A 22,629-nucleotide genomic window follows, 5' to 3' on the forward strand; every position below is an offset into this window, starting at 1 on the left:
TCGAATTCGACCGAATCGGCCCTGCTCCTTTCCACTGAGACCATTCGGAGGTACGTTGATGAGGGACAGATGGCAGCCTTAATTTACTAGATCTGAGTGCCGCCTTCGACACTGTGGCTCATCATACGCTGCTATAATGTCTCAGAAAGGGAGAGGTGGGTGGCAAAGCTTTGGAATGGATGGAATATTTCCTGCAGGACTGCAGTTTTCAGGTAGCACTGGGACCTTATCTGTCTAAGAACATCAGGCTGAAGCAGGCGGTGCCTCAGGGGTCCACCCTCAGTCCGACTCTATTCAATCTTTATTTTTTTTATTTTTTTTTATTTTAGCGATTTGTATAGCGCCTGGTGACCCAAGGGCATCCCCGCGCTGTAAGGAGATTGTTTATCCTGTAAGGAGAGGGAGGGAGGAGGAACAGTTATTTCGGGAATAGGCGCGTTTTCAGTTTTTTGCGAAAGGTCAGGTAGATGGCTTCCAGTCTGAGGGTGCGTGGGAGGGAATTCCATCTCATGGCCGCTTGCACTGAGAATCGTCGGCCTCCGGTGCGGGTCCTTTTGAATTTGGGGACGTTGGCTAGGTGCTCACTGTCTGAACGGAGGGATATGGATGCTTTGTAGGGGGTGACCAGGCTGCTGAGGATAGTAGGGCCAGATCCGTTGATAAGTTTGTGTGTTGTACACATGGCTTTGAATTCCACCCTTTGGCGAACAGGGAGCCAGTGCAAGGCCTTGAGGGCTGGTTTTGCTGACACTCTCGACGGAAGGTTCGTGAGCAGACGGGCCGCAGCGTTCTGTGTCCGCTGAAGTCTAGTCAGGGTGGCCTCTGGGGCGCCCAGGTAGACCATATTGCTGTAGTCAAGACGGGACAAAACTAGCCCCTGGATGAGAAGTTTCCTAGAGGGAGGAGGAAGTAATGGGAGGATCTTACGGGTGGTGCGCATGAGCCCAAAACAGGTGCCAGCAGTTTTGGCCGCTTGCGTCTTCATGGTGAGCTCCGGTTTGAGCCATACTCCAAGGGTTTTGATTTCACGCTTCGGGGAGGGGATTTCTCCGAATACGTCGGGCCAGACTGTTGGGGGGATGGTTGCCCATTGTTTTCCCAGGAGCATCACTTCGGTCTTAGACCCGTTTAATTTTAGTGATGAATCACTCATCCAGCTGTGTATTTGGGTAAGGCAGTTCGCCAGTTTCTCTGGGTGGTCGGCTAGTTGGGATAGAGAGACGACCAGTTGAGTGTCGTCAGCGTAGCTTACCATTTTTATGTTAAATGGTGTCACCACGTCTTCCAGGGGAGCCATATATGCGTCACCCCTGTGGCAGAGATTGCTGAAAGTTTGGTGTCAAAGTCGTGTCCTACGCCGATGACACACAACTGGTGGTGTCCCTAGCACACTCTGATGACAAGGCAGCCACTAATTTTAACGCATGCAAGAACTAGCGGTATGGATGGCCAACAACTGGCTCAAATTGAACGGGAGCAAAACGGAAGTGCTGGTTGTTGGTAAAACACCTTCTGTCTGGACATCGGCTTAGTGGTCACAGATCCTGGGTCTTATCTCTGTGCCTAGTGAACAGGTCAAGAACCTAGGGGTGTGGCTTGACCCTAAGCTCTTGTTTGAGCACCATACAAGGCGGGTGGCAGGTACATGTTTTGGAGTCTTGCGTGGACTCCGGATGAACTTGGACCTGCTGCCTACCACAGCCAGGAAATCCATGGTCCATGCTCTGGTAACTTCAAGGCTGGACTATGGAAATGTCTTTTACCTGGGTGCTAATGTCAACTGCATACAGAGGCCTCAACGTATCCAAAACGCAGCAGCCCGCATGGTTCTGACGCTACCCAAGGGATCCTCCTCCAGGAAGGCCCTGGTCGCCCTGCATTGGCTCCCAATCGAGGAGCGAATCCTGTTTAAGGCTCTGTGTGTGAGCCACAGGATTCTACACAGGAAAGGGCCCACATACCTACATAACCTTCTGACTCCGTATACCCCTTCCCGCCAACTTAGATCTAGCGGAATGGGGCAGGTCAATATACCCACTGTCAGGAGGGCGAGAATGGGCAGGCGCTCCTTCTGTTTTATGGCGGCTCAGCAATGGAACAAACTCCCAGGGGGGCTTTGGTTGGAGGCCTCGGAGCCAGCCTTCCTTAGGAAGTTGAAAACTGTCTTATTCCCCACTGATTAGTTTCATGGGTGCCTGGGTCTGACTGGGGGGGGGCGTTGGAAATCTGCTTCTTTGTTTGCTGGTACCATAGCGCGTGGACACACTAGCCTAGTGTAGCCAGGCGCTTTATAAACTTGTATATTATTATTATTATTATTAAGGCCCTTGTGGTGACTAAAGCCTTGAGGGCGTGGCGAGGTTTTCACAGATGCAGTCGACCATTCCCGGCTTAACTGTTTTACCAACATTATTATTCCACTAAATTACTCCTCCGATTTGCCATTCGTCCACACTGCGTGAACATTTGCTGCTAATCTGTTTCAGAGAGGAAACCAAACCAGCTGATATGTTCACTCTGATGGAAGGAGAGACATCTGCGCGGGACGTCTTGGAGCAGATGATCCTAGAGCGCTCTCTGGCGGTGAGTTGACAACATAGCGGAAACCTTTCTCTTAAACGATAATTATTTTGCTGTTAATCTCCCGTCCATAAATCGTGAATGAAGAATTCCCGAGACACGTTCTTTTGGTAATATCTGAGTGGAGCAGTTTCCAGTAGGTTTACGGTATGTCACTTGTGTGTTCGTGGGTTCACTGCTGCACGTTTACGGGAAAGGCCTGGATACCTAACTACACGGGCATCAGTGAGTTGCGCAAGGTAACACGACGAGACTACTTAAGAGTACAAGAGGGGAAGAATAGGCGGCTGAACACAAAGTAAGTAAAGATTACACGTAAAGGTTATAAGAGAATGGGATAAGAATGAAGTTTACATGATGACTTGGGAACAGTTAAAATAATAAGAAGAAACGGAACTTTACAAGAGAGCACATCAGTCTGAATTACAAATGAAAGCCACAAAAATGAACATCGCTAGGGGATACCCCAAAGAGAAAATAAAGAGTGAGAGAACAGTACATTTTCCAAGAAGGTCCAAAACCAGGCACGTTTAAAAGAGAACATTGAGAAATGGATCTTTCTGGACGAGTTTGAAGGGAGGCCGCTTTACACGAGAAACTGAGGAGAGTTAGTTAACATTATAGAACAGTTTGAGGAGGGGACATTACGAGAGGGAATATGGTAAAGAAATGTTACAAAAGGGTTCGAGGAATGGGAACTTTGCAAGAAGGTGTCAGGCGAGGGCACTTTACAAGAGGGAAGGAGGATAGGCAAGAATTTGAGAAAGTAACATGGGTAGAGGACCGGTTTCGACAAGAGGGAGGAGAGCAAGTCACATTATCAGAGAAAATGGATGAACATTTTCAAGAGGAAATGAGGTGATTAAGCAGTTAAACAGGGCAAGAGTAGACTGAAGATTCTCAGAAGGTTCAGGAAGATCAAGTTTACAAGAAGGGGCAAGGCAAGTGCCCTTCACATGGAGGAAGGAGGACAATTACCCTTAGAGCAGAGCTTAAGAAGAGAAATGCGAAATATTCATATTTAGCAACTGTTTGATAAATGTGAAGACCACTAAGCCTCGAGCACCGGCCTGGTGGGACATCTCCAGATTTGCCTGTCTATCTATCTGCTTCTGCTCTGAAAAGCATCCCTTAACCATGCTCTGTTTGTCAGGACGACCGAGAGGCCTTCATGGTGGCAGACTTGGGAGAGGTGGTTAAGAAGCACTGGCATTTCCAGAAGGTTCTTCCCAGAGTAAAACCCTTCTACTCCGTCAAGTGCAACGACAGCAAAGAGGTGATCCAAATCCTGGCAAAGCTCGGCACCAGCTTCGACTGCGCCAGCAAGGTAAGTTAGCGTCAGCGTATTTAACACATGTGTGCACATATCCCATATCCAAAGGCATAAATGGACTGGTCTGATGCCCAGTCCTTTGATTCTGTGACCTACCACAGCTTCTGAAGGGCCAGCACGAGTTCTATGGAGTAAATCACAGCTTGGCAAGTGGCTCGCTCTTGCCCAATCGTGCTGGCCTTTTAGAGGCAGCTCTTGGTTGGTAAATCCCCAAGTGTCCTGGAGGCCTGTCCTCCTGTTGAAGACAATGGGTTTCTACTGAGGCAAGGGGCTACCAACCAGACTTTTAGACCCAAAGGCAGGAAGAGGGTGGTCTAGGAAACTCACAACCAACTGTGCTCCTGGGTGTATGGAAAACTGTAGTGTGACTTTATGGCATAAATGTCCTGTCTCTGGTGTTTATGAATGACAGTTCAGCTCCTTTTGTTTATAGGGTGGAAGGGTCTTCCCCACTCTTAGGTGGCATGCTTCATGAGAGGGCCCCTCTCCACACTGATCACCTGCGTGTTTATCCACATTCTTGGCAGAGAATGGTACATGAGCATGAGTGAGGTGTTGCATGTTTCTTTCTTTATTTTGTCAAGTGAGCAGTTACATCACAACTGGGCATAGTGGCAAAACTATAGAGGCAGTCAGGATTATACAGCACGCCTTTTTTGTGTCACTAATAAGAGTTTATATTCTTGAATCATAGATGGTTGTTTCATAAGTTTTGTCCTGATGTTTATGTTTTGCTCCTACAAGTCTCCTGGGATGCTGGAAAAATAGCCTACCAAAGGATTAACCTGGTCCAGTGTTTACATTTTTTTATAAGCATAGTGACTTAGAGTGACTCATCAAGTTTCACAGTTAGTTGATAGTAACCATACATAGAGGGCTTTCGGTCCTGAAGAAAACCCCAAGTCCCCATTTAGGGCACTTGATTTAGGGATGAAACATGTCGACCTCCTAACAGAGTCAAATTATTCCCATGCCGGTCTTTTTAATCTTGCACATCAGTAATAAAAATAAAAGACAATGTCAGTCGTTACCACACGTTCCATTACAACATGGTAACTGACAGTGGAGAAGTGTGGCTCACTGGTTAGAGGAGGCAGACCCTGATGCAGAGGTCAGACCCGGGACCAGGGTTCAATTCCCGACGCGGCAGGGTCTTGAGCTCAAAATGTCCACGGACTCGATAATTCTCGCCTCGGTGCCTACTCGAATCATGGGTTCACACTCTGCAACACTGGGCAATAGCATGCTTAATCTCCACTACAGCCCCACTGCGATGGGATGCCTGGTCTTCACCTTGGGGATGCCCAGAAGGGGTTATCTCGCAGGGAAAGCCAGGACGGGTTCCCAAAGCAAGCGCTAAGAGACCTGTCGGTGATTTGGCGCTATATAAATCGAAATTAACATAACATAACAACACTGTTGATAAAACACATAAGCCATTACAAAATATTGTATTACTTTGATATAAAGTTGTATCACATCCTCAGTGGTATTCATTTAAAAACAAAAAAATATATCTGTGTGTGTGTAGGTGTTACGAATAACATAGTCAATCTACCCTGCTATGTAACATAGCCTTATAGCCCAGTTGTTAAAGCCGCTGAACCCAAGCGGCAAGGTCCTATAACAAGGGAGAGGGCCTTTAAGAACTGGTATTGGCTGAGGCAGAAAGGCTATAAGGCTATTACAAAATTACACCCACTGAATGTAGAAAGTTCTAACTTACAAAAGGAGAATGAGAAAGACAAACAGCGGAAGACCCACTTCATCATCTTCAATGGACCTCCCACATTTTCTTTTTTTTTTCTTTTTATTAAAACAAGGCATCAATAAACACATCGGTGCATAGTATAGAAGAGGGTCGTTCACAGTGTCAAGACACAATATGTTAGAAAGGCGATCCCAGGGGAGGCAGAAGATGTCTGACTGACCACCCGAGACCCACCTCTCCTTCTGGAATTGGCCGAGCGCCGTCGAGAGGCCTCCTAACAGAGAATCGTAACAGCCGAGCAATCACACCACTACAAAGGGACACCACACAAGAGGGAAGATTCTTAAGGTCTTTATCGGCAATAAAGATTAGGTTCTCTTGGCAATATGTACAAACGGATCGAGGGATCCTTAAAGTCTCGGTAACTGTGGGAAGGGGGTAGCGGGACAGTCTTAGTACCAGCCTGGCACGGGGATACCCTACGCACAGCTCTCAATCCTCGAGCTGGGGGGGTTCCGTAAGGTCGGGCCGCGGCAGCGCCAGCAGGGCTCCAAAGATGGTTTCAGCGAGGTTGGGCCGCGGCAGCGCCAGCAGGGCTCCAGAGATGGTTTCAGCGAGGTTGGGCCGCGGCAGCGCCAGCAGGGCTCCAAAGATGGTTTCAGCGAGGTTGGACCGCGGCAGCGCCAGTAGGGCTCCAAAGATGGTTTTAGCGAGGTTGGGCCGCGGCAGTGCCAGCAGGGCTCCAAAGATGGTTTCAGGGTTCAGAGTAGCGAGTTCTTCTCAGGGTCAGCCGCGGCAGCGCCAGCAGGGCTCGTGACTCCAGGATACAACTACTGACCCATTCCAGAGCTGCCCCAGATATAGGTCTGAAGTCCTTTGATGTCCGGACCCTCGCGCTTGGGGGTCAGAGGGGCCGGGATGAGAGTGTCCAGACATCCAGCAGGGGGGTGGAGCCAGCGCCCAGGGAGGCCAGAGGGCGATCGAAACCAGGCGTCCGGGGACGGCTGGAGGGCCATCGAAACTCCCCTCCTCCTTGATCCGTCAAGTGGCCGCTTTACCACCTAGTCGGATCTTGGTGCCTCGATGTCGGGGCTTCGCTGGGGCCGCGGCCAAGGTCGGGCCGAGGCCACGTGGTCCGGACGTGGAGTGCCCAAGATGGAGTCGGGCCTGAGATGGCGGCCCAGGGTAGGGGCCAGACCAGCAGAGTAGGGCGAATAGGGGTCGCCGTGTTCCTGAGGGGGAGAACCGGGGGTCGCCAGGAGTGGTGGCTCTCGTTGAAGGTTGGAGAGGGTATCTTCAGGAGGGGGGACAGGGGTCGATGTCGTCCAGGGCCCGCCATGCAGGAGGAGTGGGACCACGCCACGAAGCCGGGTCCAACACACGTCCCCCCCAGCTGAAGGCAGGGAGAGTCACCCATCCTCTTGGGGGTTCTCCTCGCCGAGGCGGAAGAAGCAGGACAGGCCGTCGGCGTTGGCGTGGTCGTTGCCAGGGCGATGTTCCACAGTGAAGTCCATCCCTTGTAGGGAGATGGACCATCTCAGCAACTTTGGGTTCTCTCCTCGCATCTGCATCAGCCACCGCAGGGGCCAGTGGTCAGTTTGCACTCTGAAGTGGGTGCCGAAGAGATAGGGTCGGATTTTCTTGAGGGCCCACACCACGGCAAAGGCCTCACGCTCAATGGTGCTCCAGCGTTGCTCACGGGCCAGCAGGCGTCGGCTGATGAAGGCCACAGGTTGATCAATTCCTTCGGCGTTGATTTGGGAAAGGACCGCCCCGACACCGTGCTCTGAGGCGTCTGTTTGGACTACAAATTCCCGGCTGTAGTCGGGGGCTTGGAGCACGGGGGCGGTACACATCGCTGTCTTTAGAGTCTCGAAGGCGGCCTGACACTCGGGTGTCCAGTGCACCTTCTGTGGCTGCTTCTTGGAAGTGAGTTCGGTGAGGGGGCCCACAATGCTCCCATAGTTCTTTACGAAGCGCCGATAATACCCCGTGAGCCCCAGGAAGGCTCTGACGGCTGTCTGGGTGACCGGGGGCTCCCAGGCCATGATGGCGTCGATCTTGGGTTGGAGGGGAGCCACATGGCCGCTCCCCACTTGGTGTCCCAGATAGGTCACGGAACTTTGGCCTATCTGGCATTTGCTTGCTTTGATTGTCAGTCCGGCCCGTCGGAGGGCCGTCAGGACCTCCCAGAGGTGCTTGAGGTGCTCTGGCCAGTGGAGGCTGTACACCGCAATATCGTCCAGGTATGCGGCGCTGAACTCTTCCAGCCCCGCCAGCACTTTATTCACCAGCCTCTGGAAGGTTGCGGGGGCGTTTTTCATCCCGAAGGGCATCACCCTGAAGTGGTAATGGCCATCGGGGGTTGAGAAGGCGGAGCGCTCCTGGGCGCCCGGGGTGAGTCCGATCTGCCAGTAGCCGGAAGTTAGGTAGAATGTGCTCAGGTAACGGGCCGCCCCCAGGCAGTCGATCAGTTCATCGGCCCGGGGAATGGGATGGGCATCGGTCCGGGTGACGGCGTTCAGCCCCCGGTAGTCCACACAAAAACGCAGTTCGGGAGTGGCGCCAGGGGCGGCGGCTTTTGGGACCAGGACGACGGGGCTGGCCCATGGACTGTCAGAGGGTTCGACCACCCCCAGGGCCAGCATCTTGGAGACCTCTGCTTGAATGCAGGTTCGAACTCGGTCGGCAACTCGGTAGGCCCGGTGTCACACAGGCGGGCTGTCCCCGGTGTCGACATCATGGACGCACCACTGGGTGACTCCGGGGGTGAGAGAAAACAAGTCTGTGAATTGACCCAACAGCTTTTGGCAGTCCTGGCGCTGTTCTGGGGTCAGGGCGGAGGAGAGGGTGACCCCCTCTACGGAGCCGTCTTTCTCGGAGGTGCTCAGGAGGTCCGGTAGGGGCTCGGAGTCGTCTTCTGCCCCACCATCAGTAGCCATCAGCAGGCTAAGTTCTGTTCGGACAAAGTGAGGCTTGAGCCTGTTCGTGTGGAGGACCCGGAGGGGGTTCCTGGGGGACTCCATGTCCACCAGGTAGGTGACAGGGCTCTTGCGCTCCACCACTTTGAAGGGCCCAGTCCACTTGTCCTGGAGGGCACATGGTTCGACCGGGGACATGACCCAGACCTGTTGGCCCGGCTCGATCTCAATGGACGAGGCGTTTTGGTCATACCAGCGTTTCACCTCCTCTTGGCTGCCTCGAGGTTGTCTTTGGCAAGTTCCCGAAACCGCCGAGTCTGGTTTCGGAGGGCCAGGAGGTACCGGTAGACGTCGGGGGTGCATCCTTGACTGTGGTCTCCCAGCCTTCTTTGGCCAGGCTGAGGGGACCCCGGACGGGGTGCCCGTACAAGAGTTTGAAGGGGCTGAACCCCAGAGACTTCTGAGGGACCTCCCGATAGGCGAAGAGCAGGCAGGGCAGCAACACGTCCCATTGGCGTCGCAATGGCTCTTCCAGGCCCATGATCATCCCCTTGAGGGTTCGGTTGAAGCGCTCCACCAGTCCATTCCCTTGGGGGTCGTAGGGGGTCGTAAATTTGTATGTGACCCCGCACTGTTGCCACAGGGACTTCATGTATCTGGAAATGAAGTTCGTACCCCGGTCACTGACGACCTCTCGGGGGAAGCCCACCCGGGAGAAGATCCCCATCAGCGCCCGGCCCACCACAGAGGCCGTCACGGTCCGGAGAGGGATGGCTTCGGGATAGCGGGTGGCATGGTCCACCAGGACGAGAATAAAACGGTGCCCTTGAGAGGTCCGGGGCTCCAGGGGCCCCACAATGTCGATACCCACCCGCTCGAATGGGGTGTTGACGACTGGGAAGGGCTGAAGGGGGGCCTTGTGCTTCCCTCCGCTCTTCCCGCTGGCTTGGCAGGTTGGGCAAGTCCGGCAGTGATTGTTCACATCGTTCTTCATTTTTGGCCAGTAGAAATGGGTCACCAGGCGGCTGTAGGTTTTGTCCTGCCCCAGGTGCCCGGCAAGGGGCACATCGTGTGCCAGGTTCAGGAGGAAGTCTCTGAATCGGAGGGGGACCACCAGCACTCGGCTGGCCCCCAGTTCGGCAATCTTCTGCTCGCTGTAGAGGAGATCGTTGTCCCAATAGACCCAGTGGGACCCCGATGGGTCTCCGGCGGCTTGAGCGGTGGCTTGCTGTCGGGTCCCCTCGAGGGAGGGACACGCTTTCTGTTCTTGTCGGAACTGTTCTCGTGTGGGGCCACCTTCTTGGCGCCATTGGGCTAGTTCCGGCAGGTCGTCGAGCTCGGCAATTGCTTCACCATTGGGCCCCAGTGGGCCGGGCTCGGAGTCGGCGTCTTCGGGGTTGGCGGGCGGTGGTGGCGCGGGCCACTCCGGTTCTTCGGTCGGGGTGGATTCGGTCAGGATGGTGGCCCGAGCGGTCATGGATCGGGTGGTCGCACATACCCACTCGGGAAGGCCTAGCATCCCCAGATGCTCTCGCCGCTCGACTTGGGCCCAGGGGGAACTTTCGAGATCGTTCCCGAGGAGGCAGTCCACAGGGGCATCATCCCGGACGGTCACTTTCAGCAGGCCCGACACTCCCCCCCCATTCGAAGGGGATTCGGGCCATCTGGCACAGGCTCTCTGAGTTGTCCGCCGACCGTACTGGGCACAGCACATTGGGCAGGATCTGGTCGGGGGTCACCAAGTGGCAACGGACGGCCGTCACGCTGGCTCCCGTGCCGCTGAGGGCTTCGGCCCGGTGCCCATTGATGGTGACCCACTGGCGGTACTTTTCGGTGTTGCCCGGGATTGGGGCCCGGGGGACCATGTCTCTTTCGCCTAGACATACCAGGGACATGGCGGCGGGCTCCCACTCGGTCTGGTCGTCGTCATAGTTCTCTTCTTCGCCCCTCTCTTCTCCCAGGGCGGCGGCAGCGATCTGGGGGTTTGGAGGACCGGTGGTGCCGGGTCATTGGTTCATCGGGCAGTGGGGGTCACTGGCATAGTGACCGGGCCGCTGGCATCTGTGGCAGGTAACGTTGGCGCGGGGCCCCGGCCGTGCTGGGGGGGCCCCTCTTCTGGCCAGGGATGGCGAAGTGTGGGTCAGGGGCGGCCCCCGGGGTGGACTCCGGGGCGGCACCATAGGGGAGTCTCTGTTCCTGTTCTGGCCCCCTCCGCCGCCTTATGGGCGGTGGGACCCTTGGGGGTTTCGGCCGTAGTCTCCCATCGAGTTCCGGGGGACCCGGGTGCTCACCCATCGATCGGCCTCGACGGCGAGTTTTCGTGGCTCGGTCAGCTTGCTGTTGAGGAGATGCTGTCTGAGTTCGACAAAACAGTTGTTGGCGAGGTGCTCCCATACAATGAGGTTGAACAGTTGCTCGTAGGTGGTGACCTGGCTGCCTTTGATCCACCCCTCTAGGGCTCTACTATAGAAGTTCACGTACCCCACCCATGTAGTACCGGGGATTTTCATACAGTCTCGGAATCGCTGCCGGTACATCTCGGGGGTGAGCCCATAGCGAGTAAGGAGGGCGGCTTTCATATGTTCGTAAGAGGTCATCTCGGCATCTGGGAGCTCTAGCAGGGCGTCTCTCCATTCGCTGATGAACTTCCCCCACAAGCCGGCACCCCAGTCTTTTTGGGGTACTTGATGAGAGGCCATAGCTACTTCGTAGGCCTTAAACCATTGTTGGATGTCGTCTTTTTTATAGTATTCTTTGACGACATCTTTGGGGATGTGGACCTTCGTGTCCGCAGGGGGAGGTGGGCTTCGGTTCCCAGAGGCGCTGGCCTCTCCGCTTTTGCCCTTGATCTCAAGTTCTTTTAAGCCCCGCTCGTGCTCGAACGTGAGCTTCTTCTCCTCTAAATCCCTCTGTCTCCGTTTCTCTTCCAGGTCTCCTTGCAGCCGTAGTTGCTCAAGGGCCATTTTTTTCTCAGCCAGCTGTAGTTCTCCGTCCAGACGGAGTCGGGCGAGCTCCAATTCGTGGAGTCGGCTCCTTTCTCGCTCTCGGGCATCTTCGTGGGAGAGGCCCGTGTCCACGTTGGTACGTCTTTCCTCCGCGGAGGTTGCGAGGTTTTCCGGGTGCATGTCTGGGGCCGTGTCATCTCTGGTCTGGGGTGGCGTCGCTTCTGCCTCCACCCAGGTTTGTAGGGCTTGCTTGAAATCGTCCTTGGTGCTTAGTCCAGTGGTAGCGATGCCCAGGTCCTTGCAGAATTGTCTCAACTCTTGGTGGGTATATTCTTCCAACCGTTCCTTCTGGAACTCTGCGGTCGATCTGGTTTCTTAGATGCTCATGGTTGTGGTGTGTTTCTGTCAGTAGTGGGTGAGTCACTCTCTGTTCGATTTGCGTCGGCTCAGATCCCACCGCTGCCACCAATGTTAGAAAGGCGATCCCAGGGGAGGCAGAAGATGTCTGACTGACCACCCCGAGACCCACCTCTCCTTCTGGAATTGGCCGAGCGCCGTCGAGAGGCCTCCTTGGCGAGGTTCCCCTCCTAGAATCGTAACAGCCGAGCAATCACACCACTACAAAGGGACACCACACAAGAGGGAAGATTCTTAAGGTCTTTATCGGCAATAAAGATTAGGTTCTCTTGGCAATATGTACAAACGGATCGAGGGATCCTTAAAGTCTCGGTAACTGTGGGAAGGGGGTAGCGGGACAGTCTTAGTACCAGCCTGGCACGGGGATACCCTAAACACAGCTCTCAATCCTCGAGCTGGGGGGGTTCCGTAAGGTCGGGCCGCGGCAGCGCCAGCAGGGCTCCAAAGATGGTTTCAGCGAGGTTGGGCCGCGGCAGTGCCAGCAGGGCTCCAAAGATGGTTTCAGCGAGGTTGGGCAGCGGCAGCGCCAGCAGGGCTCCACAGATGGTTTCAGCGAGGTTGGGCCGCGGCAGCGCCAGCAGGGCTCCAGAGATGGTTTCAGCGAGGTTGGGCCGCGGCAGCGCCAGCAGGGCTCCAAAGATGGTTTCAGCGAGGTTGGACCGCGGCAGCGCCAGCAGGGCTCCAGAGATGGTTTCAGCGAGGTTGGGCCGCGGCAGCGCCAGCAGGGCTCCAAAGATGGTTTCAGCGAGGTTGGGCCGCGGCAGCCCCAGCAGGGCTCCAAAGATGGTTTCAGGGTTCAGAGTAGCGAGTTCTTCTCAGGGTCAGCCGCGGCAGCACCAGCAGGGCTTGTGACTCCAGGATACAACTACTGACCCATTCCAGAGCTGCCCCAGATAAAGGTCTGAAGTCCTTTGATGTCCGGACCCTCGCGCTTGGGGGTCAGAGGGGCCGGGATGAGAGTGTCCAGACACCCAGCAGGGGGGTGGAGCCAGCGCTTAGGGAGGCCGGAGGGCGATCGAAACCAGGCGTCCGGGGACGGCTGGAGGGCCATTGAAACTCCCCTCCTCCTTGATCCGTCAAGTGGCCGCTTTACCACCTAGTCCTATCTTGGTGCCTTGATGTCGGGGCTTCGCTGGGGCCGCGGCCAAGGTCGGGCCGAGGCCACGTGGTCCAGACATGGAGGGCCCAAGATGGAGTCGGGCCTGAGATGGCGGCCCAGGGTAGGGGCCAGACCAGCAGAGTAGGGCGAATAGGGGTCGCCGTGTTCCTGAGGGGGAGAGCCGGGGGTCGCCAGGAGTGGTGGCTCTCGTTGAAGGTTAGAGAGGGTATCTTCAGGAGGGAGGACATCCAGGGCCCGCCATGCGGGAGGAGTGGGACCACGCCACGAGGCCGGGTCCAACACAATACAATAAATATTTGCTAGGGGGGGACGAAACATCAATACCATGAATATTCACATATATGGGTCATGGGGAAAGTGAGACATCAAAGACTACATTTGCAGGTGGCACACAAATATTCCCTCTGTAATTATTCCAAGTGCTCCAGACACAGTTCCACTTCCGAGGACGACCCCTTGCCAAGTAAACTGTTTTTTCATGGAACATACACCAATCCATACTTTCCTTCCACCCCGCTATCGTTGGCGGCCTTTCAGAGCCCCACTGCTGTGCTATGTTTCGCTTAGCAATCATGGCCCCCAATGTGACCCATTGGGTCTGTGCAGTGGTTAGGTCCGTAGGCTCCCAAATATTCAGCAAGCATCTTCTAGCTTCCGGCAAGAGAGCCACACCTGTCACTTCCTGTATAACATCATGGACAAAGCCCCAGTAGTTTACCACATACCGACATTCCCATATGATATGGAGAAACGTCCCCAATTGACCACATCCCCGCTTACACAGACCTTCCTCCGTTAAACCCATTCTAATCAGATGTGGACCCGTGACATAAACTCTGTGGAATACTTTCAGCTGGACAAGTCTCAGCCTTGCTGGAATCGCAACCTCCTTCGGCGAGATCGCAGATTGCCAGTCTTCATCATCAATTTCAAGACCATCTCGGGTCCACTTATCCCTCAAATCCACTAGAAGATCCGCTCTGTGATTTATCAGTTTTTTATAAATAAGAGAAATGGTGCTATTGGGCAGATGTCCATCTAGTATGCGGTCCTCCAAGGGGATGCCTCCGGTATCTCCTCCCCTTCGAGGAGGACCGATCTCATTGCATGACTAACCTGCGCATACCGAAAATACTCCGTCCCACTCAGCTCATATTCAGTTTTTAATTCAGCAAATGACTTAATCTTCCCCTTCGCCCAGAGATCACCTACAGTAGTAATCCCTATCAGGTCCCATTTGTCAAAACCCTTCGTATTCCATAGCTTGCCAAACCTATCAGATCCAAAGAGTGGGGTAGCCAAAGTCAAGCGGTCTTTCCATCCAAGTGAACTAGTAACATCATGCCATATACATACCGCCACCCTGGTCGGTCCCGTCAGATTTTTCTCTACTGATCTGGTATACAGCGCTCTGCTATAACTACCACCAGGAAGTAGCCATCTGTCCATGATAAAACCGGGATCTGTATCGGACCCATAGGTACCATGATTTATAGCCCCCAATTGCGACGCTCAATAGTATCTCTTAATATCGGGGAGGGCGATCCCTCCATCATACCACGGGAGCGTCAGCTTGGCTAATGCTATACGCGGCCTGCCGTTCCAAAGTAGTTTACGCTGCAAACTCTCCACCTCCTGAAAATAGCTAGCACTAGCAGGTACCACATCTAGAGTGTTTTGGAGGGCATAAAGGAAACGGGGCAGGGACAACATTTTAAAAAGGGCCTCCCGTCCTAGCATCGAGAGCGGAAGTTTCCGCCACCCAGCTACATAACTTTTCAGCCGGGTCAGTTGAGGGAGGAGGTTTTTTTCATACCGAATCGTGGGATCCATTGAAATATAAACCCCGAGGTATTTAAACCCCTCCTTTGCGATTTGAATGGGACAATTCCGAGGCAAAATGGGGGCATCACCACCTAATACATACAAATAAGATTTCGCCCAGTTTATGACCAATCCTGAATTTCTGCCTATGAGTAGCAGCATTACAACATGTAGTGCTGTCTCCCTATGGCACTAGATGTGCTGCTTCTGTAGCTGTGAATTTCCAAAAAACGTCGCTTAACAAGTTGCGTTCGATTGTATATACAAGTGTCTTTATTTCATTTCCGATGTTCGATTCACATCTATGTTATATAAATGCTTTTCGTTCTTCAACGCATGAATACTTTCATATTGCCATGGTCTTTGTGTTTTGTATCCAATGCATTTCGGTAATAATTGCCTTTATCAGGGATATTTCTACAAACATAAACAAATCATACATAAACATTAGTTCATTATGTCAGGAGTACATCCTCCCGTAATTAATATATCATGCAATGTATTTTAACAGCTCCTCAATAATACTTTCCAAAATGTTACATCAGGTGTCTTACATGTGATCATCACTCTACGTACTATACTCGCTCGATGCTAGTGTGGTGCATTCTGGTAAATGATGTCATCTAGTATCAAAGGTGTTTTGTGGGTTTACTAAGGCGTGTGTTCTTCTGCAAGCGTAAGAACTCTTTGCTAATAAATATCCTTATTGGCTCATAAGCTTGCGTTCACGGTTGCCAGCCTATTTGAAAATTTAAGCGCGGTTAAACACTTATGTAGTCGCTTGCATTCACCTCTAGCGTTTTTCTACAATGGGTCGTTTGTCTTTCTGAAATCCTCTGCATGTCTCATTTCAGCTTGTTAACCACTGCTACTGGTTGCCGAAAACCACTCCCTATCTTTAAAGATATTAAGTTTCTTACCGCGTTATATGTTCTCGCTGTTTCTTCAACGGTCCTGGCTGGTGTTGTGCGTTCAATGCTAGTGAATTCAATAGCCCTACCTCCAATATAATAACTGTGCATGCGTGTGATTTCTTCTCTATGTTAAAGGGGAAGCGTGCTTTAAAAGAAACTTTCAACAAAATCTTTATTGAACAACTCTCACTGGGTATTATCTGCTTTCCCTATGGCGAGGTATGTACGTTTTGTACCGTGTCTAGTGGAAGTGAAATGTATAAAACCATCTGAGATTTTCAGTGCCTTCAAGAGACCATGATGGGAATTTAACTGTAATAATATGGAATGTCTTCACAATAAACATAAGTGCTAAAGGTAACAAGTAAATTCTGTCCTTTCGTTTAAGCCATGTGCCTTCAAAGCATTTAGGAGATATATCCAATGGTTTTCTCGTTTCAAGAGATTCTTCCTGTTGTCTGTGCCTTCTTTCTTTTGGACCACTTCCAAAATACAGGCTTTAAGCTGACTGACGTGATGTTTAGCTTCTAGGAAATGAGTAGTGACCACAGATTTCATAATTTTTGCTCTGATATTACTCTTATGTTCATTAAGTCTAGTTTTCAGTTTTCTTTCGGTTTGTCCCACATAAATTGAGCCACATGGGCATTTCAACATGTACACCACGTTCATAGTGTCGCAAGTTGCGTTAAGTCGTAGTGGTATTTTATGTCCTTTCATAGGGTGAGTGATATGACTACCTCTTATAATGTTATGACAAATGCTGCAATTCATGCATGGTATGGTACCTTTATACGTTGTAGGTATTTTTTTCTCCGCTGGTCGCTTTAGGATTTCCCCCAGATTTTTGGCTCTTGTATGTGCAAACAATGGCTTTGTGGAAAAAATATTGTTGAAATCTGAGTCCGTTTTTAAAATTGTCCAGTTTCCTTTTATTATGGCTTTAAATTGTGTGCTAATATTCGAATATTTGCTGACGCATGTTATCCTCTCCATCGATGAACGATTACAATTTACATGGGAAATTCATGCAGAACACATACACTTTTTAGATGTGGAAATCACAATGACATCAACAGGGTTCTCCACGAACCTATACAGAAAAAACACTGACAGGAATAATTTCTTAAGATATGAAAGCTACCATCTACTCTCACTGAAACAGCATCTCACATACTCGCAAATACTCAGGGTTAAACGAGTGGTCTCGGAACCAGAACAACAACAACAGCAAATAACACAGATGACACATCGCCTCAAGAATAGAGGATATCCAGAACATATCCTTCAACAAGCAATAAGTAGAAGTCAAGAGACAACTAGAGAACAACTCTTGAAACCTAAGTCGCGCAAGGCAGACAAGAGGATAACATGCATCAGCAAATATTCGAACATGAGCACACAATTTAAAGCCATAATAAAAAGACACTGGACAATTTTAAAAACGGATCAGATTTCAACAATATTTTTTCCACAGAGCCATTGTTTGCACATACAAGAGCTAAATATCTGGGAGAAATCCTAAAGCGACCAGCGGAGAAAAAATACCTACAACGTATAAAGGTACCGTACATGCATGAATTGCAACAATTGTCATAACATTATAAGAGGTAATCATATCACTCACCCTATGAAAGGACATAAAATACCACTAAGACTTAACGCAACTTGCGACACAATGAACGTGGTGTACATGTTGAAATGCCCATGTGGCTCAATTTATGTGGGGCAAACATAAAGAAAACTGAAAACTAGACTTAATGAGCTTAAGAGTAATATCAGAACAAAAATGATGAAATCTGTGGTCACTACTCATTTCCTAGAAGCTAAACATCACGTCTGTCAGCTTAAAGCCTGTATTTTGGAAGTGGTCCAAAAGAAAGAAGGCACAGACAACAGGAAGAATCTCTTGAAACGAGAAAACCATTGGATATATCTCCTAAATGCTTTGAAGGCACATGGCTTAAACGAAAGGACAGAATTTACTTGTTACCTTTACCACTTATGTTTATCGTGAAGACATTCCATATTATTACAGTTAAATTCCCATCATGGTCTCTTGAAGGCACTGAAAACCTCAGATCGTTTTATACATTTCACTTCCACTAGACACGGTACAAAACGTACATACCTCGCCATAGGGAAAGCAGATAATACTCAGTAAGGGTTGTTCAATAAAGATTTTGTTGAAAGTTTCTTTTAAAGCACGCTTCCCCTTTAACATAGAGAAGAAATCACGCGCATGCGCAGTCATTATATTGGAGGTAGGGCTATTGAATTCACTAGCATTGAACGCACAACACCAGCCAGGACCGTTGAAGAAACAGCGCGAACATATAACGCGGTAAGAAACTTAATATCTTTAAAGATAGGGAGCGGTTTTCGGCAACCAGTAGCAGTGGTTAACAAGCTGAAATGAGACATGCAGAGGATTTCAGAAGACAAACGACCCGTTGTAGAAAAACGCTAGAGGTGAATGCAAGCGACTACATAAGTGTTTAACCGCGCTTAAATTTTCAAATCGGCTGGCAACCGTGAATGCAAGCTTATGAGCCAATAAGGATATTTATTAGCAAAGAGTTCTTACGCTCGCAGAAGAACACACGCCTTAGTAAACCCACAAAACACCTTTGATACTAGATGACATCATTTACCAGAATGCACCACACTAGCATCGAGCGAGTATAGTACGTAGAGTGATGATCACATGTAAGACACCTGACGTAACATTTTGGAAAGTATTATTGAGGAGCTGTTGAAATACATTGCAAGATATATTGATTAAGAGAGGATGAACTCCTGACATAATGAACTAATGTTTATGTATGATTTGTTTATGTTTGTAGAAATATCCCTGATGAAGGCAATTATTGCCGAAATGCATTGGATACAAAACACAAAGACCATGGCAATATGAAAGTATTCATGCGTTGAAGAATGAAAAGCATTTATATAACATAGATGTGAATCGAACATCGGAAATGAAATAAAGACACTTGTATATACAATCGAACGCAACGTGTTAAGCGCCGTTTTTTGGAAATTCACAGCTACCGAAGCAGCACATCTAGTGCCCTAGGGAGACAGCACTACATGTTGTAATGCTGCTACTCATAGGCTGAAGCACCCACACTCCCGATGGGGAGTGATCCCCAGGAGCACAGCAAACAATTTTTATCCAAAGGAAAAACTGAATCAAGCAGTGCACGACCGCAAGTCAATCCTGAATTTCTACAATAAGAGGCCAATACATCACAGAGCACAATAAGGGACTTCCTAGGAGAGGAAAGATAAAGTAAGATTTCGTCAGAATACAAAGAGATGCGATCTTCAAACTGCGGAGACCAACGAATACCCTTGATCGAGGGCTCCCAACGGAGCCAGGCGGCTAGAGGCTCGAGAGCCAGCGAAAACAGAAGGGGGGAAAGCGAGCAGCCCTGCCTAGTGCCCGGCCCTAGACAAAATGGCGCTGAGACACGACCGTTCACGACAACCTGCGCGAGAGGCTCAGTGTATAATAGGCGCACCCAGCTAATGAACTCCAGACCAAAACCGAATTTAGCCAGAACGGCCCACAAATATGGCCATTCCACCGTGTCAAAAGCCATTGTCGCGTCAAGTGACGCTATGATTGCCGGCTCTCGCAAGGTATGCGCCCTCGCAAGAACCCCATGCAACCGCCTCAGGTTCAAAGCCGTATTTCTATGCAGAATAAATCCCGATTGGTCGGGATGTACAAGCTCACCAATGACTTTGATCAATCTATTGGCCAGTATTTTAGCCAGAATCTTGGGTTCCGAATTCAACAATGAGATCGGCCTGTACGAAGCGCAGCTAGCTCTGGGTTTCCCTTCCTTATGTATCACCACTATTGATGCCAGTCTCTGATCCCAGGGGAGCACACCACACTCTCGGGACTCCAAAAACATATCTCTCAAATAGGGGTCGATCTTATCGGGTTGAAGCTTGTATAGTTTAATAGGGAGACCATTGGGACCCATCGCTTTTCCGGAATTCAAGGAACTCACTGCCAAGGCTACCTCATCAGTGGTAAGCTTACCGTCCATGAGGTCCCGATCTTCCGCAGACAGACACGGAAGCTTAATATCCCTCAACAATAGACACGAATCTTCCTCCGGTCTATCTGTGACGGATGTGTAAATAATACGAAAGTATTCAGCGAAACGGTCCACTATCCCCTGTGGGTCAGTTATACAAGTCCCGTCCTTCGTCTCAATCTCTGGAACCACCCGATCCGCTCTATCCTTCCTATCTAACCAGGCAATCAATTTACCAGTCTTGTCCCCCACATCATAAAGACGCCCCTGCTGTGCTCGACTTAGGGCTCTAGCACTGTCAGTGACCAATGACCTATACTCAAGCTGCTTAAGTTGTAAAACATGCAGTCTATTTATTTTTATTTAGTGTATTTTATATAGCGCACGGCTACCCCAACGGGGTGTCCCGGCGCTTCTGAGCGTGTAAATAAATCTAACTCCTGTGGGATCTAGCAAAAAAGGAATGTTTTTAATGCCTTACGAAAAGGGGGCTCCTCCTGGATCATCCGGATGTCAAGAGGGAGTTTGTTCCAGAGGGATGCGGCACAGGCCTGGAAGGTTTTCCCCCCAGAGCATGTTTTGTTAAATCTAGAGGTGGTAAGAAGATGTTTAGAACTAGAACGCAGAGATCTGGCATTCCTGTAGGGGCGCAGACAGGAAGAAAGGTAGGCAGAGCCTTTTCCCCTAATTGCCCTGTGAGCCAGTGTGAGGGCTTTGAATTCGGCCCTCTTATGTATTGGCAGCCAATGAAGCGGGCGCCGGTATGGAGAGATGTGCTCTCTGAGGGAAATGCCACATACCAGACGAACTGCTGCATTTTGGACTGTCTGTAGTCAATGGCAGAGCCCCGCAGCCAACCCGAGGTACAGACCGTTGGCATAGTCCATGTGAGATGTAATCAGCGCCTGGACTATAGTTCTCCTGGTGTAATTAGGGAGAAAGTTGATAATTTTTTTTACTATCCTCATTTTGGAGAAGCAGGCTGCCGAAACTGTCTGAACTTGGTTGCGAAAGGAAAGGTTGGAGTCCCATCTGACTCCAAGATTTTTTACGGATTCCTTGGGAAGTGGGGGGGGGGGCACAGGTCAAGTGGCCACCAAAGGTTAGGGTCTAAGGGGGACGGCTGATGGAAAAAGAGAATCTCGGTTTTTCCCGCGTTAAGGCGAAGGCAGTTGTTATCCATCCAGCAAGCAATCTTACGCAGACAGTCTTTTAAAGGATCAAAAGAAGATTGAGAGAGTCTGTCATAAGAGAACAGGAGTTGGATATCGTCCGCGTATGAGGTGGCTTTGATTCCAGACTGAGCAATCATCTCAGCAAGCAGGGTCACCTCCTGTTTCAATTCCATTTCTATGTTGGCTATTTCCAACTCAATTCTCACTACATCCTCCTCTTTCTGCTTTTTGACACCTGCGATCAGGGATAAAGCCTGACCCCTGATCACAGTCTTAAAAGCCTCCCACAACGAAATCGACGAAGAAACCAAACCCTCATTATCTTGAAAATAATGCTCCAACGCTTGTAACAAATCCTTGAGAATTTTAGGATTACGCAGATACCAGGGATTAACTGGGGCGACTCTACCACTTGAGCCAGAAGCAAAATCAAATCCAAGCCATAACGGCGAGTGATCCGAAATACCTCTGGCCAGATGCTGTACTTCAACAATATAGGAAGCCTGGGCCACCGGCACTAGACCGTAGTCAATCCGAGAGAGACTACCATGAGCGCAAGAGTGGAAGTTATACTGCTGCTGACTAGGATGAAATAATCTCCAGCTATCAGCCAAGCCCAGTGCCTCCAGAAAGTCCGGCAGCCATCTTTGAGCCCTCCTCACGTCCTGTGAAGGATACCTGTCCAAGGTGCCAGAGACTACTGCGTTGAAATCTCCACCCAAGATCAATAATCCACTAGGAAGATCCAACACAATCTTCCCCAACTCAAGAAAGGTCGTATTCTGCAGACCCGGAGGGACATAAATCGAAACCAGGGAGAGAGTGTGCCCCTCCCAACGTCCCGAGACCGCAATATATCGTCCCCTCTCATCTGCGACAACCGAGTCAACTACAAACGGGAGAGGATTCTTGAGAAGGATCCCAACACCCCGGGACCCAGAAGTAAAACCCGCATACGCCACCAACCGATAGCCTTTCCTATTCATCGCCTTACAAACATTTCCGACCAAGTGAGTTTCCTGAAGTAGGACGGCATCCGGGGAATGTCTTTTAAGGAATTGTATAACCACACTGCTCTTGATTTTATCCCACAACCCTTTAACGTTCCAACTCAGTATCCTCAACCCCTTACCATCCATCATGAAACAGAAAGAAGACCCAACCCTCCTCCAAGCCCCGCACCATAAAGAGGCAATCTTGAAATACAATGCCTTGCGAAAACACAAACAAAACACAATAAATCAACATTTCCCCCCAGCTCCCCCCAAACATCCCGTTACGCTATCCCCCTGCCTGCCCCCCTGCTTACGACTATCAAGCCTCCCCAACTTGCAGTGTGCCTGTCGCCCCCACATCTAGACTAAACTACAGGAAGTAAGTCTGAGGAGGAAAGAGACCTACCGATCGCCCGTTGACCCCCCTTATGTACTGTGCTAAGTCTGTGATCCAAAACATTACAACAATGGACCATTCCCCAGCTCTCCCCGGATCCCAGAACAATAGCTCTCATTCTTGTTCTTGCGCACCCCCGCCTTCTTCTCCACTCTGTCTCTGGGGCTCTCGCTGGGCAGCTAAGGTGTCCAACCAATCTGCAACGATCTCCGGCTTATCAAAGAAATGAGTTCTCTCTT

The 22,629-nt window shown here is 50.6% G+C and overlaps 1 protein-coding gene across 2 annotated transcripts in view; it reads left to right on the forward strand.

Moving 5' to 3' along the window:
• LOC144824702 (antizyme inhibitor 2-like) overlaps positions 1-22,629 on the forward strand; it is a 255,971-nt gene that overhangs the window by 31,348 nt on the left and 201,994 nt on the right. For both annotated transcript variants that reach the window (XM_078683729.1, XM_078683728.1), the window contains exons 2-3: positions 2,487-2,583; positions 3,734-3,907. In XM_078683729.1, coding sequence (XP_078539855.1) covers positions 2,509-2,583; positions 3,734-3,907 — 249 coding nt within the window. In that variant the 5' untranslated portion in view covers positions 2,487-2,508. The remainder of the gene's footprint in view (positions 1-2,486; positions 2,584-3,733; positions 3,908-22,629) is intronic.

The sequence above is a fragment of the Lissotriton helveticus genome, chromosome 3_1, assembly GCF_964261635.1.
Source record: "Lissotriton helveticus chromosome 3_1, aLisHel1.1, whole genome shotgun sequence".
Lineage (NCBI taxonomy): Eukaryota > Metazoa > Chordata > Amphibia > Caudata > Salamandridae > Lissotriton > Lissotriton helveticus.